The sequence below is a fragment of the Alternaria arborescens genome, assembly GCF_004154835.1.
Source record: "Alternaria arborescens strain FERA 675 chromosome Unknown contig_12, whole genome shotgun sequence".
NCBI lineage: Eukaryota > Fungi > Ascomycota > Dothideomycetes > Pleosporales > Pleosporaceae > Alternaria > Alternaria arborescens.
In genome coordinates this window covers 172,058-190,271 of record NW_021167867.1, presented here as the reverse complement: position 1 = coordinate 190,271, position 18,214 = coordinate 172,058, and the positions used below count along the sequence as shown (strand labels likewise).

Below are 18,214 nucleotides of genomic sequence, written 5' to 3'. Positions count from 1 at the left end.
CCGGCTATCTTCGCCGCACTACAATGCCGTCACTTAGTTCTGTCTCGGGCACAAGGAGAAGAGGCATAGCGCGGCGACTAAATGGACCATCTAATCAGTTCAGTCATGCATCTAGTTGCAATGGAGAGAGTAGTACTTACAGCCGTGGTAAAAGTTGCACCAGGTGGTAGATCTCCCGTACGCGGCCGAAGGCTATATAATACTCTAGCCGCCAGAGTAGCCCGGGCAAATCAAGTCAGCACAAACATTACTAGGGGAAGCAAGAGCAACCAAAATTGAGGTTTGATGCGAAACACCGAGGCAAATTAACGGCAAACAAAGACTGCATTGAGAAGGTGACAAGTGGTGAAGGCACCAACGAAAATGTCTTGGTCACTCGTGCTACCTGCAGAAGGCCAGCCTTGCCATGAAATTGATTGATTTGTTGGTTGATGCCTGTCTCTGCAAGCCTTGCTCAGTATCATCTCGCGCCCAGCTTCTCCAACGCCCTCGCGCCTTGTTCCTCCCACTCGGCCTTTGATATCCACATGTTCTCTTTGTCGGCCATGATGTTCGCGAGCACAGCTCCACCGAGGAAAACCATGTGCCTTCGCCGTGGCGGATCTTCGATGCGGACCTTGAATTTCTGCCTCTATGTTAGCATTGCTTAGCTGGACGCGTAGATGTGTACCCACGTTGAGTCGCTCCGGGTTTCCGCCCAGAACCTTGGTGAGCCATAGCTGCTTGAGCTCCTTCTCAAGCCGACTGGGAAGACCTGGGTACATGCTGCTACCCCCGCTGAGCACAATAGCCTTGTAGAGACTGCTCCTGACATCAACATCGGCAGCTTGGATCGTGTTGAATAGGAACTCGGCGATACCGGGCTGCTCGACGTCCACAAGATGCGGCTGGAACAGACATTCGGGAGCCTCAAAGCGCTCACTGCCCACCCGGATGACCCGACCATCTGGTAGGGTGTAGGATTCTACCAAGACGGTCGTGTCTTCGCTAAGGCGCTGGTCCAGCTCAAGGTCGTATGAGACATAGCAAAGCTTCTCCTTGATCTGACGGACGGTCTCGAAGTCGGCAGTTCGGTTGAGGGCGTAACCTCTCCGCAGCAGAAGAGCGATGAGGTTGCGGGTCACGTCGCGTCCGGCAACATCGAGACGGCGTGTGAGGTGATTGAGGACGGTGCTCTCGTATACGGGGACAATATGCGTGACACCATCTCCTGAGTCGACTACTACGCCGGACGATAATCCTTGGGCGTATAGAGCTAGGACGGCCTGGATTGCCACGTATACACCCCCAAAGCCGTAGCGCTCAAACATGACTTCACACATGGTTTCGCGGTTCTTGAGCGGGTTCATGGGCGGTTCGGTGAGGAGGATCTTGCGGCCGGTAGGGTCAAGGTTCATCTTGTCGTAGAAGGTGTAGTCCCAGACGTGTTGCATGTCATCCCAGCGCTTGACGATACCGTTTTCCATCTATTGGGGGAGACAAGATTAGCTCGCTCACGGCATGCAGAGGTCCGGGTAGTGCACATACAGGGTACGTGATCTGAAGCATTGAGCGCGCTGCCGCTGCCTCGTCACCGCACATTATGTCCTTGAGCTGGATGTCACCGCCATCTCGCTCTTCGGTTCGTAGGATAGGTCGGCCGACTATCGAGGGAAACTGGTGGTCGGGGAAGTTCTAAAGAGTAACATGTTAGCTTTTGCCATGTCACGTCTGACGCTTTGTATGCCACATACCTGCCCGGCGTAACCCGCCTTGAGGAAACCCGTACCGCCATCGAGGACTAATTGAAGGGTAAGTAGAGCTCTGAACACAGAAGAGGAAGCTGCGCATACCAATGGGAGCTTCAGCCATCCTGTACAAAGCTCGAGAGGGTTGTTGAGGCTGAAGGAGTGGATGTTAGAAGCTGGCCGTAGCTCGGTGTTGCGTGCCTTGAGGTTGACGACGTTGGCGGGGCGCATGGTTGGCTAGGGGTCCGTGAGCACTCAATCGGGCAATGCAGATGCTCCCCTACAACTTGAGATGCGAACTTCACTCCAAGAATGTTAGAGTATGCAAAAGTAGCACAATATATGCACATGGAAACAAGACGAGTACAGTGCAGCATATATGATATGTCACGTCTCCTAGGACTGCCGGTCCGGTGCACAAGAGACGTGTCTCGACTACCTGCTTCGTATGCGTGAGATACCCAAGTAATTACACCTAAAAGTCCTCTATTACACCAGAGCCTGTAAACATCATCTATGATTATTTCAGTTTTGTCGTTGACGACCGAGATGGTGGTCACCCATCTCATGCCACTTGCATGGTCACCCACCTGGGAAGTCGCGACTTGGGCATCGCTTAATAAATGGTCCGAGCGTCTACTGCCCACTTCAATATCGTCTTGCGCCATCACGAACTTTCTCCTCAGCCAGTTCAACTAACAGCAGGTCAAGATGCCTTTCGTAAGTACGCCCTGAATTGCGCCCGCAATGTATCCCTCTACCCTATTGCCATCACGGCGTCCCGCTTCGACGAAAGTCGAGTGGAGTCTTTGCGAGATGCTTCGAATGCGGGTTTGAAGCGCCAATCGCTGACTCTGTCAAAAGTCCAAGCTCCAGAAGAACGACGCCTACTTCTCGCGGTACCAAGTCAAGTACAAGCGCCGCAGGCAGGGAAAGAGTACGTATCCAACGAAGTGTTCAAATTGCGACGGCATCTAACAATCCGCAGCCGACTACTATGCCCGCAAGAGGTTGATCCCCCAGGCCAAGAACAAGTACAATGCGCCCAAGTACCGCCTCGTCGTCCGTTTCACCAACAAGGACATCATCTGCCAAATCGTCCACTCTGAGATTGGCGGTGACAAGGTCTTCTGCGCTGCCTAGTATGTTCCACGCGACTCTGGCTCCGTCTAGCCCACAACTAACAAATTACAGCGCCCACGAGCTGAAGGCTTACGGCATCCCCCACGGTCTTCCCAACTGGTCCTCCGCATACGCTACCGGTCTGCTCCTTGCCCGCCGTGTCCTCAAGAAGCTCGAGCTTGACGAGGCCTTCACTGGTGTTGAGGAGGCTGACGGTGAGTTCACCCTCACCGAGGCCGCCGAGGTTGATGGCGAGGAGCGCCGCCCATTCAAGGTCTTCTTGGATGTCGGTCTCACCCGTACTTCCACTGGTGCTCGTGTCTTTGGTGCCATGAAGGGTTGCTCCGACGGTGGTGTCTTCGTTCCCCACTCCGAGAACCGTTTCCCCGGTTACGACATCGAAGGCAAGGAGCTCGACGCCGAGACCCTCCGCAAGTACATCTTCGGTGGTCACGTCGCTGAGTACATGGAGACCCTCGCCGACGACGACGAGGAGCGCTACAAGTCTCAGTTCAGCGGCTACATCGAGGACGATATCGAGGCCGACGGTCTTGAGGAGCTCTACCAGGACGCACACAAGCAGATCCGTGAGGACCCCTGGAAGAAGGAGGATGGCGATGCCCCCAAGAAGTCCAAGGACGAGTGGAAGGCCGAGTCCAAGAAGTACAGGAGCAACAAGCTCACCAAGGCCGAGAAGGAGGAGCGCGTCAAGGCCAAGATCGCCGAGATCACCGCTTAAGCTGTTGCTTCCTCTTCGTGATAGTTTGTTTTACCATAACAAAAGCAAGGCTCTGGCGTCTGGGGATGACATGGGAAGGATGCCTGCCATAGCAGGATACAAGTACTGTACTTAGCCTCACGACCTCAATGAGATGATGAGACGGCACGCCGACATTGGCTACCACAACAAGATACCCCCTCAAAACAAATGTGCCCCTCCTGTTCAACGTGTGTGAAGCTTCCCCAAATAGCAACACGTGATACGCCCATGTGGACCGGCGACGGCCGACACCACATGGCGTGCTGTCGCGGGTTTGACCATGGTTGAGAGACCAACACGGCTTGCTTTTCATGTGCTGCCATGACGGTCAACTGTTTCAGCGGCAACGGTAGCACCTGCGAGGGACATATAGCAGTCAGCGCTTTATTGGACGCGGTGCATCAGGCTGAGGGAGAGGGAGAGTGAGGCATGTGGATATGTGCCGATTCAGGGTGTGCGATTCAGGGTGTTTCAAAGAGATGTAGCCCACAAGTATATAGGCAATCCTCGCAGTCGATCATGATGTCCCGCAGGATCTTTGACGCGATAGAGCTCGGTGTGGAGAGGAGAAGGAGACCCGAAGCAATCAGCCGACACCTTTCGTCATCGCCCGGCTCTCGCAGCTTGCACACAGCAGCGCACGTTCGCCCATAACATCGCATCGGCCGAATATCGCACAGAGCAACTCTCAGAAATCGCGCAGCAATTTGACGTGAGCGCAACGAGTCGTTCAGGTCGCATCTAGAACGTGGGCAACGGCCATATCTTGAGGCTTTGCAGCATTTCCAATCGGCGGATTCGTGTGGACGCCCAGAGACCCCGCTGACTTCCGTGATCGCCTCACGGAGGCCATTTGCTGCAACAACCCTGACGCATGGCGAGGCCCCTATATATGCAATGACAGCCATTCAGACACCTGTCGACACTGCGTCAGCCATGGAGGACATTCACGGAGTCGATGTATCGTGGCTGCACCACTCAACTAGAGGTAAGTGAGGCCCGCTTACCCTGGGTGGAGACGTCTCGGCTTCGCGGCGCAACCCTGAGCTCGAGAGGCTGTACTAACATGTTGTGCCTGAGCAGACCATCACCATCGCCAGCAGGCGCCCTCGTCGCCAGGCCTCACCAGAGATGCGCCTCCAAAGACATCGTCGCATGGTGGCATACCCGCCAGGCCCCGCCACGACGAGCAGCAAATTCCTGAGCCGACACCGGCGACTGCGAGACCCGTATCACCGCCGCGCCCGCCCCCAGCTGCTGCATCCAGCGCGACTCCGCCCCAGAAGATACCACCAAAACGTCCAGCGCTGCTCAGCCGAGGCAGTGCCGACAAGAACGCTAGTGGGACCACGCCACCCGACTCAAAGAACAACTCGCGGCGCAACTCGTGGATGAATAGCATCAGCTCAAAGTTCTCGTCGCAAAACTCGCCCGCGCAAACCACACACACTCAGGCCCAGGGATCGCCTGCCGCTGCCAATAGCGCCACTCATGCTTCTCCCTCGGCCAACGGTGCTCTGAACGGCATCCAGGCGGCATCGGGAGGCAGCAATGGCGCCCCTGAGCCCTACATCCCACAACAGCCCAAGAGCTCCTTCGTCGGGAACGTGCTGCGACGCCTGTCATCAGGTACACAGGTTGGCACCGCCGGCAAAGTCTACCCAAATGGAGGAATGTGCCCGCGAAAGGTCATGAATGTCGACCCCAACCGCGAGCGATGTCTCGTTCCTGAGCTGGATCAGAACAAACTGCGCAAGGTTGCATTCTGTGTCGATGTTGAGATTGCTGGAGGGCCAAAGTACAAAGATGACGTCGAAACAGACGACAAGAAGGTGAAGCGCAAGGACAAGAAGTTGAAGGAGCGTGGCGAGGGCGAGGCACTGAGGAACCCAGATGCTGTGGCCGAAGAGAAAGACAAGGATGGTGTCGTCGCCATTGCCCAAGAAGTCGTCGGCAACGATTCTGAGCCAAACCCCGAGGGCACTGTCTTGGACGAGGACAAGCAGGAACCAAGTAGGAAGAAAGAGAAGAAGAAGCGATCTGAGGCCGAGCGCAAAGAGCGGAAAGAGAAGAAACGCAAAAAGGCTGAAGAGAATGGCACAATCCCCATGGAACTCACCAGAGATGACGACAGCGCCAGTGCTGAAGGAATACCTGCTGCTTCCGGGGCACCGACTCCCCGCGCTCAGGACCGTCCGACGATTGACCCACTGCGCATCTACCGGAGATGTTGCCAGCTTCGCGAGTCTCCCATTCTCAAGCGCATCAGTGACCAGCTTGCGGCACCACGGGCGTGCTCCGTCGTTCAACCGGGCGTTGTCACTTGTCTGGATCTGACAGGGTCCAGATTGCAATTGGCAGATGTCTTGACTCTTTCCGACTGGCTCGCTATTGTGCCGGTTAAGAAGCTGTTTTTGGAGGACGCAGACTTGAATGACGAGAAGATACGGGTCATACTCGCAGGTCTCCTGGCCGCCAAAGTCCCAGAGCCTCCAAAACGGCGCGATCCGTCCAATGACGATACCCAGGACGGACTGTGCCAGCAAGGCTCATGCGCGGTCAAGAAACTGGTTCTCAAGAACAACCCAAAGATCACAGCTGAAGGCTGGAAACACATCGCACTTTTCCTGTACATGTGCAAGTCCATCATGGCCATCGACGTGTCCATGATACCATTTCCCAGGTCTCGACCACAGGTGGCTTCTCCGCCAACTAACAGCACACAAGCACCGTCTCCCACCAAGGACAGCAGATCGGGAGATGTGGCTGAAATCTTTTCCAAGGCTATTTCCGAACGGTTGGGCGGTTCAGAGCTCCAAGAACTAGCCATGGCCGAATGCAACTTGACCTCCTCGAGCATCCGCAAAATCATCGACGGCTGCGTCATCAGCGGCATTCAACGTCTAAGTCTCGCGACGAATGATATCGACGCCGAAGGCTTGGAATATGTTCTGCATTACTTGCGCTCTGGTGTCTGTCAAGGAATTGATCTTGGTGGAAACGACCTACGATCATTGATGGACAAGATCTGTGACAGCATCAAGCACTGCCAAAATAGTCCGCTGTGGGCACTGTGCTTGCAAGACACTGGTCTCACCCCAGAAGCGCTCAAGACACTCATACCAACTCTAATTTCCCTACCATCCTTCAGGTTTTTGGACCTGTCGCATAACAGGGGTCTTTTCTTGGGCCAGACTTCGTTGTGTCTTCTGAGAAAATACATGCCTCAGTTTAAGGAGCTGAAACGGATACATCTGGTGAATGTCGACATGAAGCCCGAAGATGCTATCGCTATCGCGGAAATTCTGCCGGATTGTCCTCATATCGCACATATCAACATCCTTGAAAACCCGGAGATCACTCGTGTTGCAACCTCAACAGACGAGGAGACGCAAGAAGAGGCTGCCGCACTATATGCATCGCTGACTCTGGCGGCTAAGTTATCCAAGTCGCTTATATGCATCGACGTGGACATTCCAGCTCCTGAACAAGGCGAAGTGATCAAAGCACTTGCGAAGCAAGTCGTAGCTTACTGCTTACGCAATATTGAATCCATCAACGAAGTGCCAGAGCTCCGAGCAGCTCCGAAAGAAGTCGAGGTTCCCGATATTCTCATGCGTCTTGTTGGTCCGGAGGACAGTGACTACAAGGAAACCGATAACGCGTCAGATACTGCGGACAATGACTACATCGTTGGGGGCACAGGCATTGCTAAAGCGCTCAGCTACTGTCTCTCTCATAAGGAGACCGATCTTCGCCGAGTGTCAGTCCCAGTCAGTGGTACCTCTACTCCGAGGAGTAGAAGCAGGGTACCAGTGCTTGAGGAGCCAAGCAAGGCGAGAGCCATGTCCAAGGATCTCCTCGAGACAGCACGGAATACGCGAAACAGGATTCAGCCTGCACTTATCAGAGAGGCGAAGGGTGGCAATGACCTGAGCTACCGTAAGTTTCATGGTCTTTCCGTCGTACCGATGTGGCTAACATGTTGATAGGTCGTTTGCTTTTCCTGGACCAAACACTTCAAGGCATGATCCAACGCTTCGAAGACGAATACCCAGAAACGCGTCTTCAGCCATCTGATGCCGCTTCTACTACAAGCTCCAAACTCAGCAGCTCACCGCCCACTTCCGCTGTACCGACACTCGAGAACAGTGTGTCGACAGACTTCACAGCTGCTGAATCAGACGAAGACGAACCCTCTACCCTACGCTCACGCCACAATTCCGATGTCTCTCTCGCATCTCGCCATATGTCGCTTGAGGAAGGACGTCTTCACCGATTTGGCCATCGCGTACGCACCGGTCTTCTCAACCCGTCACGTCCCACGACTCCCGACGTCTCCGAGAATCACGTCTCCTTCATCTCGGGTACGGCAGATGACCAAGGCCTTCCCGAACACCTTCTCGCCATGCGCGCGTACTTCCAGAACCACAGTGGTGACGAGATGAGGCAAATGATTGAGGGTAAAGGCTGGGAACAGGCTTTCAATAGCGTTGTGGAGAACGCTGAGGAACTGAGGAACCTCGAGAAAGAGGACCCACAGCAATTTAAAATCTTCAAGGAGAGTCAAATTGCAGCCTTGAAGAATCGCAATCCGGATATTTTTGCACCAGGAGAAAGGGAGGGGACGAATGTGGAAGGAAATCGGGGGGATGACTTTGCTATCGAGGACTAATTATGAGGTGGGGAGTTCAGGAAGGGCTGATGGGAGGACTGGTGGTTACTGGGAAGTGTAATCGGTATAATTTCTCCACCGTTGACTTGAGCTTGAAGGTTGAGGCGCTGGAGCGCGCCCATCAGCTCAAGAGTTCATTCTTTGTAAATTTGTAACATACAGCTACATAACATGCTAATTCAACTATGATTCCCATATCACGATGTCTCTATCCTCGACAGCTGAAACACGTCACATCCGTTTGCTGCTATTCGTTGCGTTTTCCTGGGTCATCTCTTCTCGGCTTGATAGCCTCGTAGCCACAGTCTCAGATATGAAGAGGCTCTTTTGCCTTCCTCTTTTTCTTCTGGTTCCCTCTTCTTTCTTTATCACACCCTTACTGAACTATTACTGGAAACTTATTGCTCCAGATACATGACTTGGCAGTTCTTTTCACCCTTGGCGCCTGGGTAGTTTGATTCTGCAGTAGGTATTGAAATTGGATGTATGGCGTGGTAGGTGTCGGCGTCGGTGTTAGTAGTGGTATAGGAACTGACTGAGCCATCTATACCGGCACCTCCGTCTCCAACGCTGCAGATTGGCTCAGTCGTCCCTGGGAACTTATCTGGAGACTGATGTTGTGGCGAAGGTCGCTCGTGGTTGTCGCGACAGTGGTCCAAAGGCGCTTGCGTCGCGTGCGCGCATGATGGGGCAAACATGTCACATTGTGACAAGACTCGGACGCTGTTTAGACTGAAGCAGAGGGATGACGGTTCTAATGTGAGTTGGATACGAAGCTCGATCATGTGTTGATCAGGCAGTGAACTTATCAGGACGACGTCCGGTTCTCAGCTCAATATATTAGGGTTCAGAGGAAGGGTCTTTATTGCCTCGACCCTAGCCGTAACGGACCAGTATGCATATATACATCATCATCTGTATACGTGAGCTAGGGTGTCGTATTATAGACCGAGTTGGCGAGGATAATGCTCAGATCGGACCAGGGAAATGACGATGTTTCAGAAGATCAAGAGCATATCGTAGTCAAGGGAGGTAGGCAAACGCGCCAAATCAACATCGCCATTTGGCCATCAGGCTCCAATATATATTGGCACTATCACCAAAACCATCTACATGCTTTCTAAGGATATCATAGCTTGAGCAAGTTACATGCCCACGAACACTTCTTCTAAAAGACAACCTAAGCAAGCGAATGACGTGAAATAATGCTGGAAAGATGCTTATGTGTCGTGTGCAATTCAACGAACATCATATACAAGATAAAAAGAAACCACCGGGACCCGCCCAAGCAGCACTACGATGCGTGAGTGGATAACCAGTGGAAGAGAAAAGATAACTTCCTTCACACTATTATGCACATATCCGACTCTTTCCAGTAAGGGTAGAGCCTACAAGAAGGGTAGCACTACACCCTTTCTTATTGGGCTTCCCCTGCCATCGACAGTGCTACCTTCAGCGCTGTATCCGGAATCGCGATCGACGTCGTCGTTGTCAAAGTCGATGTCAAAATCGGGCTCCTTCTCTTCCTCAGCCTCTTCGTCATCGTCGCCATCCCAGGCCTTTTGTGTCGCACCGCGCGAGTTCCATCGTAGTGTGCGGCTGATGCTATCGAACCATTCGGTTGGCTGCGAGAGTACGGTAGGAAATGGGTACTGCGAAGCGGCGATGGTGACGTGGTCGCCTTGACGGAGTTCGACACGGCCCTTGCCGTCGAAGGCGCAGTAGGCGGTAGCCCGTGACTTGAGAGGTACTGCGATACGGAGGAGCATGCTGTCGTTAAGCAGCATGGGGCGGAAGGAGAGAGTATGCGGGCAAATGGGTGTCAGGAGGATAGCGGGAATATCCGGATGCACGAGAGAGCCACCTGCAGAGAGCGAGTATGCTGTTGAACCGGTAGGCGTCGAGAAGATAACACCGTCTGCTTGCACAACGGTAAGCAGGTTGTTATCGCCGTAGAGCTCGAGGTTCGAGACGTAGGGTGATGGGCCGCGGTCAATGACAAGCTCGTTGAGTACCTCGAATTGTTCAGCTTCGATGTGCTGAGGTGATCCTTGGGCAACGTTCTTCTGGTAGCGGTATACTGTGCAGGTGAAGCGCATGCGCAGATTCACACGCATACCAGTCTCGCACATGATCTTGTCGAGCGCTGGCCTGTACTGCGCGAATTCGAAGTTTGTAAGGAAACCAAGGCTGCCGAGCGAGAAGGACAGAATCGGTGGTACGATGCGCTGGAAGAGCCACGAGGTGAAAAGCACGGTGCCGTCTCCACCAAGAGTAAGAACAAGATCGAAGATCTCTGGGGTTTCCCAGCACAGGTCTGGTGTCCACCAACGAAGCATGTTCTCGTAGCGTTTGTCTTTGGCTAGCAAAGAGGCGGCATCGAAGCGCTTCGACTTGCGTAGCTTGTGGTCTACGTAGACGTTCACTCCAATGTCTGAGCCATAGCGCGAGGTAGTCATGAGCCATTCCGCCAACTCGCGCGTAAGGTATACAAGGTTGTTGTCGCGAGCCTTGGTAACAATCATGACATTGCGTACCGTCATCTTGATGGGTCGACGTTGCAGCTGCTTCGATACCTCACGGACACTGTTCGCAGTCTGCACGAGTCTTGAATGCGATATTGTGTCATCCTCGGACATCTCTTCCATGACCTTTCCCAGGTTCACAGCCTTGTCAAACTTCTTATGGAAAAAGCATGGCGATGCGAGCGCAGCCATCTTGCTTGCAGAAAGGTCCGCAGAGTGCAATTCAAGTTCGGAAAGCGCTTTTGCGAGTTGCGAATGCGTGATGCTCTTTGATCGCGCATTCTTCCCTCCGTTCTCTGAGCCTTCCATGACGGAATCCATGGACTGTTGTGTCGCCGACGAAGGCGGAGGCCGAGACTGTAACGCCTTAAGAAGAGTCTGGCGGGGTATCGCGGAGTCGATTGATTGCGCGTTCTTGCGGTGCTTCCGAACGCGGTTCTCACCAAAAGACGGGATGCGCGGGAGGACGGAGAGGTTCTCGATGGAGGAGGACTTGCTGATAGCGGTGGGGTCTTCTTTGCGGGAGGATTCGTCCGATGTCAGACTGGCTGGGTGTTGTGTTACAGCGGGCGTACCGCCAATTTCTGTGGTTACTACCGATGCATTATACGGCGCGTCCTGGGGGCAGTGGACGCTGGTCTGCGGAGGCTGTGGAGACTCTGGGCGGGTGGGATTATTAAATGAGGCATCGGCATCGACGGGGTTAAGGTCGCGGTCGGAGAAACTTGAACTGGCCGCCTGTGGGGACAGGAGCGGGTGAACCTTGGCCGGACTAAACGGCTCCCCATTCTTGAGTGTTGCCGACAACATCGTAGCTTGATTATGCGTTATTGATCGAGCGCCCGTTAATCGCGCTTAGTCTTTCGGGGTGTTTAGTTGTAGACCTTGGCGGATAGGATATTAACCGGCGTTTTTGTTCGGCTGAGGCGGCAGGAATATGTACAGCGAAAGATAAACGTATCCAGACGGTTCAGTCGAAAATAATAAATGCTCCAGGCAAAAACGAAAGGGGGACACAAAGGAAGCGATGGATCGTGCTACTGCATGGGCGCGAGTCGTAAGGTTGTGTTTGTGATAGCTGCTAACGGTGACCGAGGTGATGTGACGACCAGCGAACCGTGTAACCGGAAGTGAAGGTAAAGATTATAATGAAGGAAGAGCCCGGCTCGACCTGGTTAAATAAGAGAGAAATGTACAAAGTGTACACGACTGAACGTCGTGTTGCCGAAAGAGCGAAGGCGCAATTGGGGGAAAGACAGTGGTGCAGCTTGAGGCAGGTGTTAGGCACGATGCGAGACCTACTATATTCAATCCGCATCTGCAAGACATCTCTGCCACCGCTATTCTGGAGCATTGCCACATCACGATCCAATGCGCCAGCCTCAAACGAAGGGTACCGCCCATCTGTAGCGGCTAGCCCGCCGTAAATTTTGTGACACCTCGCGTGTCACAAACTCGTGGGTCCATGCCGGAGCATCTACCAAACATAGAACGAAGCTTCATTCTATTCCGCGATCTTGACACAGATTCCAACGGCCTAGGCGGCCCAGAAGTTCCTTTCAGCCTGTCTTCTAAGGCACGCTCCACCGCATGGCCACTTCGCTCGACTGTCAGAATCCTTCGTTGACCCTGAGCGTTCATGGCTGACAAGCGCTCCCTCATGGGAAAGTCTCAGTCATCGGCTCATACCGACACTCTCCGCGTTTGATCCACACTTCGTTTAGAAAAGCCACAGCGGGTATCATGATTAGGAGCAAACTGTATTCGAGATTCACTATGAATCGCATCGCCGCAAAGTTATGCCACTTGTCGGCTGGACTAGCAGAGATGGACGAAACAACCCAAATTTGTACTAGTCCCTCTATAATCATACCTCTTTGCTTCGAACTCCTATCTGGTACAACAGAAGTTTAGGCGAGACAGCTTGCTCCTCGCTAATTGTAGACCTTTGCGACACACTTACTAGGCGAGTGCGTACTGCATGAAATCGCTGCCGTTAGTACCGATGGTCCACAGACCTCATACGCCACGCATGGCTGTTACATGGAGTCGAGATATGGCAAGCGTTTACGGCAAATGTCGCGTGGAACACAGAGTGAAGTGGGCTCATACTCGCTACCAGTATGGTTGCAATGACCGCCCCCGCGCCGTTTCTGTCCACTCACAGGCGGGTCAGCGTATGTTTGCCTTCAGGCTCAAGCTGGTGCTGAAACTCGCGCATGTCAATCTCCTTGGAAGCCACCCGAGAGCTCCCGAGACCTTCAACTGCCGGAGTGTTGCTGAGCACTGGTAACTCGAGGCGGCGGTCCGAAGCGCAAGAAGTAAACAGGCGCTTACGACTGTCTCGTGGTTATCCTAGTTGGGTATCCAGCATGAGTGAACAACATGTATGACTTGAGATATTCCATCCAGAGTAGTAGACATAGTGGCAATGACGAGTACGGGATGATGCAGGGGGCGAGGAAAATAAAATCGCGAGGATGTGAACCTGGCTATTTAACAGAAGTTTAAAGGCGTAGAAGTTGGCGAAAAAATCGTGGCACGTAACTGAGACGAAGTTTTGAAGTATTGTTGGGTGAATGTACATGACTTTACAGTCTTTTGGTATTCGTCACATATCGTGGTATCTAGTGAAGTCGTAACGAAAAGAAATTCGACAAGCGAGACACTTATTGGAGAGCCTTGCGAGCGAAAGTAGGCAGAACGAAAGCTGCCTCGTGGATCTCCTTGCTGTAGTACCTGCAAAGTTGCTCCTCCTCCTCGGTGGACCAGCTGCGGAGGGGCTTCTTGAGGTCGCGGTTGGCGTCCTTGCTGCAGACCATGAAGCCGATTTGACCGGAGGGGTAGGTAGGGATAGTGGTGTAACCGTACTCGACGTTGGGGAAGACCTCCTTGCAAGCCTTCTTGAGGTTGACAATGAGGGGCATGTGAAGCCATTGGTTCTCGGCTACATGGGAATGTTAGCCATTGACCAGAACAGCACCTTCCCGGCGCGTGGAGGTCTTCGGAAAGTGAACTTGTAACGAGTGGACAAGGAGAGGGCTTACAACCTTGGGTGGTAATGACACCGCCTTCGCGGAGTGCGCCGTTAAGCAGCTCGAAGTATGACTTCTGGAAGAGAGCCTCAGCGGGACCCTCTGGGTCGCTGGAGTCAGTGATGATGACGTCGAATTCGCCCTTCTTGTCCTCGAGGAACTTGAAGCCGTCACCAACGATGGTGGTGGTCTTGGGGTGCTCGAAGCCGACCGACATGCCGGGGAGGTACTGCTTGGAGAGACGGATGACAGCCTCGTCAATGTCGCAGAGGGTGGCCTCCTTGACACAGTCGTGCTTGACAACCTCACGGAGGACACCACCGTCACCGCCGCCAATTACCAAGACCTTCTCAGGGTTGGGGTGGGAGTTCATGGCAAGGTGGGTGATCATCTCCTGGTAGCTGCTCTATCGTCAACCATTGTTCGTGCCTTCCAACTAGGTGTGACATACGAGAACTCGTCGCGCTCGGTGCATTGGATGACGTTGTCGAGGACAAGGACGGTGCCGTAGTTGGTGGACTCAAAGATGAGAACGTCCTGGTACTGGCTCTTCTCGTGGTGAAGAACCTCCTTGACCTGGAGAGTCATGGCCTGACCGGGCCACATGCCGGAGATCTCGCGGAACCAGCCATCTATAGCAGAATAGTTAGTCATTGAGCCTGGATAGGGTGGGGTGTCCAATTGATTCGTGAATCTGGTAGAACGCGACTTGACTTACCCTTGATGGTAGGGTGTTCGATAGCAGGCATCTTGAAAAATCTGTGGGTTGAAAAAGAAGGGTAGAGTAGAGGACGTGATCGTTTACGGAAGTAAACAGAAGATTGACAGAGCTGTCGCCGGATATATATGGGGACCTTCAGGTTTGCGGAGTTTTTCCTTGTGTTTGCGTTGGGCACAATTTTCTAGGTCTATGCACGTCACTGGTCGCGCGCGGTACCTGCCCCGCCATCCCCCACCAAGGTCATCCCGGGAAGGTCCAGCCGCAGGGCATCTATATTGGGTAGCATTATCTCCACGACTGCCAGACTGGTCCACGCTTTACGACTGACATCTGACATACCTTTTCTGTGTAGTTGTCACGGACAGCCGGAGTAGTTGTAAAGCCGATTTGATGTAGAGGGTTCCTGGGGGATGGCTGCCTGATGACGAGGGCGGCCGTATGCCTGGCACTATCACGAAACCGGATACTGACTGCATGTGTGAAGAAACATAAAGAGATGGCCTACGATGAGTTTGCGAGAGTTATCGGGAAGTGCCAACACCACTGAAGTTACTCTAAGAACATACAAGCAGCGCAACCATGACCGAAGCCGCCCCAGTACAGGATTCGGCTCAGGAAGAGCGCAGTTCTGTGCAGCAGATTCTGGAGGCCAAAGAATATGAAAAGAATCCCGAGTTACTACCATGGTACACCAAAGAGCTTGAGGAGCCAAGTCCTGCGACAAGAAACATTTTTGAGAAGTATAGCAAGATACCACCGGGGGACGTAGTCACTCATATTAAACGTGTGAGAGATGACGCATTTACGGTTGTGAGTTTGGGTACCCGTTGAGCAACAAGAGCACAACTGTGTTGACAATGTAATAGTTCCCGTATCCTTGCCTGGGAAACTGGGGCTTCTTGAATTTCTCCATTGGGGTGAACCCCGCCTACCAGGAAGTTCTCAGTCGGATCAAGAGCGGGGAGAAATTCCTCGATCTGGGGTGTTGTATGGGCCAGGATATCCGCAAGTTGGTTCATGATGGCGCCCCCTCAGAGCATATGTATGCATCCGATCTCAAGAAGAACTTCTGGGGAATTGGTTATGATATGTTCTTGGACAAGTCAACCCTGCAGACGCAATTTGTGGAAGCTGACATCTTCGACACCGACTCGGCGCTGAAGCAGATGGATGGGAAGATGGACGTGATCAATGCCGCGTCCTTCTTTCACCTGTTCGACTGGGACCAACAGGTAAAGGCAGCCAAGCGTGCTGTTCAGTTGTTGAAGCCAGTATCTGGAAGTCTTATTGTTGGACGACAGGGCGGCAAGCCTGAAGCTGGCAGTTTTGCACATGTCATGAAGGAGATGACTGCTTTTTGGCACAATCCTGAGTCGTGGGCGAAGATGTGGAAGCAGGTCGGAGATGAGACTGGAACAGATTGGGAGGTTCAAGCTGTACTTGGCGAGGAAGATCTATCAAAGAGGATGAAGACTAGTCTGGTGCCTGCTGGTACGAGATTCATGACTTTTACTATTCGTAGAGTGTAGAAGACTAGTCGGACGAATACATTGGCTGGCATAGCATCGTGGCAGCCAGATGCGGATGCGGAGCAGCAGCCAATGAGCGTCGCTTAGGGTCCGAGCAAGGAAGCCAAACTCAATCTGGCTTCATCACCACCATTGCATCTTCAATCTAGAAGCCATTGACACGAAACATTCCAGTCGCTCACCATACAAAGCCACCCCACAAGCACTACAATCATGGACCCCTACTCGCCCGAGGGAGGTTCGTTGGACCACCAGCCACACCAGCTCAGAGCCCCACTAATGTCTATCCAGAGCTCATAAACATCCACTCGGCCTTCCACGCTGGCGCCTACCAGCAGGTTCTCGACTTCGATACTTCAAATTTCTCCTCGTCAAATGCGCTTCCCGTTCGCGTCCTCCAGCTCCGCAGTCAAATCGCGCTCGGCCAAGCACAAGCCGTGTCCAACGAACTCGCATCCGAGAAGACACCAGATCTGATCGCAGTGAAGCTACTAGCCGACTATGAGCAGTCCAAGGACGTAGTAAGCCAGGCGAAGAAGCTGGCAGAGCAACATGGGCAGGACAACTTGACGGTGCAGCTTTGCGTGGGCATGATATTAGAAAGGGCGGGCGAGACTGAGGCCGCGCTCAATGTGTTGAGCAAGCACCAAGGCAGTTTGGACGCGTACGTCATGCAGATTCCTCTACGTGCCTCATGTTATGAGAGAGTCAGTGGCTAACGTCTAGGTAGCGTTGCACTCATCGTACAAATCCACCTCCAACAAAACCGCACAGATCTCGCTGCAAAAGAGGCTCAGCGTGCACGGAAATGGGCACAAGACAGCCTGCTTGTCAACATCGCCGAGAGCTGGGTTGGCATGCGAGAAGTATGTTCTCCTGTACAACCGTTACTATTAGGCTTACCATTAATATCGCATTCAGGGCGGCGAGAAGTACCAATCTGCATTCTACGTCTTCGAAGAGCTAGCCACGAGCTCTCAATCCACCTCCCCACACTCCCTCGTCGCACAGGCCGTATCAGAACTCCACCTCGGCCGCCTCCCGGAAGCCGAAGCCGCTCTACAACAAGCGCTTTCCATCGACGGCACTTCTGCCGACACACTCGCCAACCTCATCGTCCTTAACACGCTGCTTGGTAAGAAGGAGGACGCTGAGCAACTGAAGTCACAACTGCAATCTTCGGCACCACAGCATAGGGCTATTGCAGACTGGGCGAGCAAGAAAGAGGAGTTTGCAAAGGCGGCAGCAAAATACACGCCAAAGTTCGAGGTGGCCTCATAGGAGGAGCGGGTAGTGCACGGAGAGATGTATGCTGAGGGTAATGCTTTCGCGCATTTGGTGTCTACGGGAGTAGCCCAAGATTAGGCGTAGGGAGATATGGTTCGATGTACACCCCTCGAGATGAAAGTGACAATACTGAGTCGAGACTAGACGCTTGTCAGTCTCTATAGTGCATTAAGATTCGTCGAGACCACACATGGCTTGAGATATCATAGCAAGACTTTGAAAGTCCTCGAGACCGCAGTACCTACTAGACCTTCGTATTATCTGTCACTGATCTCACTCATACACTTTTTCAAGGGTAAACGACCACTAACCTCGTCATTAGCAATCTCCAATGGGAACCAAGTACCCCACCACATGTATTCTACTCATCTACGGCTCAATCTTACCCGAAAGCACCACGCGCCATTTCGTATGGCTAGCCTTACAGGCTAGGCTGCCTGCAAGCATCCTACAGTTGGGAGATTACCATCTCAACAAGCGTGACACGATAAGCATAAAGCGGTCAACGGTATGACCAGCCTTGACGAACTCGCATGCATGTAGACGGGAAGTCACCATCCTCCTGACAGCCAGCACGTGCGCAAGCTTCAAAGCAAGGACCTGATCGACGCGCCACGCGCATCTAGCGGTAGATCCACCCACGGCACCGGATTTGATGGAATTTCACCACGTCTTCCATTACACTAGCACTGTCCATGTTGGCACTACCCTTTTTCGAAGCGGTCAAGTTGCACGAAAGCGCGTAAAGGGATAATCCCTATCTTATAACCCACAAAGATTTATGTTATACGTTGCCCTAGCTGACACGTTGAATGCGTGAGAAGGGATGCATG

The 18,214-nt window shown here is 53.0% G+C and overlaps 7 protein-coding genes across 7 annotated transcripts; 4 read left to right on the top strand and 3 right to left on the bottom strand.

Moving 5' to 3' along the window:
* Positions 1–460: 460 nt before the first annotated feature.
* Positions 461–1,958, bottom strand: AA0111_g5846 (Actin-related protein 2; the record flags this gene model as incomplete). The annotated part of the gene is made up of 4 exons (XM_028652003.1): positions 461–625; positions 675–1,466; positions 1,528–1,674; positions 1,734–1,958. The coding sequence occupies 4 exons, from the start codon at positions 1,956–1,958 to the stop codon at positions 461–463; spliced, it is 1,329 nt and encodes a 442-aa protein (XP_028506623.1).
* Positions 1,959–2,438: 480 nt separating this feature from the next.
* On the top strand, positions 2,439–3,588 carry AA0111_g5845 (60S ribosomal protein; the record flags this gene model as incomplete). Its single annotated transcript, XM_028652002.1, has 4 exons — positions 2,439–2,447; positions 2,592–2,664; positions 2,716–2,869; positions 2,922–3,588. The coding sequence occupies 4 exons, from the start codon at positions 2,439–2,441 to the stop codon at positions 3,586–3,588; spliced, it is 903 nt and encodes a 300-aa protein (XP_028506620.1).
* Positions 3,589–4,506: 918 nt separating this feature from the next.
* AA0111_g5844 (hypothetical protein) lies at positions 4,507–8,284 on the top strand (the record flags this gene model as incomplete). The annotated part of the gene is made up of 3 exons (XM_028652001.1): positions 4,507–4,597; positions 4,693–7,551; positions 7,602–8,284. The coding sequence occupies 3 exons, from the start codon at positions 4,507–4,509 to the stop codon at positions 8,282–8,284; spliced, it is 3,633 nt and encodes a 1,210-aa protein (XP_028506621.1).
* Positions 8,285–9,672: 1,388 nt separating this feature from the next.
* AA0111_g5843 (NAD(+) kinase) lies at positions 9,673–11,619 on the bottom strand (the record flags this gene model as incomplete). The annotated part of the gene is made up of 1 exon (XM_028652000.1): positions 9,673–11,619. One exon carries the CDS (start codon positions 11,617–11,619, stop codon positions 9,673–9,675), a length of 1,947 nt encoding a protein of 648 aa, XP_028506618.1.
* A 1,859-nt stretch (positions 11,620–13,478) lies between these two features.
* AA0111_g5842 (Spermidine synthase) lies at positions 13,479–14,593 on the bottom strand (the record flags this gene model as incomplete). Its single annotated transcript, XM_028651999.1, has 4 exons — positions 13,479–13,756; positions 13,857–14,245; positions 14,296–14,476; positions 14,563–14,593. The coding sequence occupies 4 exons, from the start codon at positions 14,591–14,593 to the stop codon at positions 13,479–13,481; spliced, it is 879 nt and encodes a 292-aa protein (XP_028506619.1).
* A 551-nt stretch (positions 14,594–15,144) lies between these two features.
* AA0111_g5841 (hypothetical protein) lies at positions 15,145–16,094 on the top strand (the record flags this gene model as incomplete). Its single annotated transcript, XM_028651998.1, has 2 exons — positions 15,145–15,375; positions 15,432–16,094. The coding sequence occupies 2 exons, from the start codon at positions 15,145–15,147 to the stop codon at positions 16,092–16,094; spliced, it is 894 nt and encodes a 297-aa protein (XP_028506616.1).
* Positions 16,095–16,307: 213 nt separating this feature from the next.
* Positions 16,308–17,375, top strand: AA0111_g5840 (hypothetical protein; the record flags this gene model as incomplete). Its single annotated transcript, XM_028651997.1, has 4 exons — positions 16,308–16,332; positions 16,386–16,758; positions 16,825–16,960; positions 17,016–17,375. The coding sequence occupies 4 exons, from the start codon at positions 16,308–16,310 to the stop codon at positions 17,373–17,375; spliced, it is 894 nt and encodes a 297-aa protein (XP_028506617.1).
* Between the last annotated feature and the right edge of the window lie 839 nt (positions 17,376–18,214).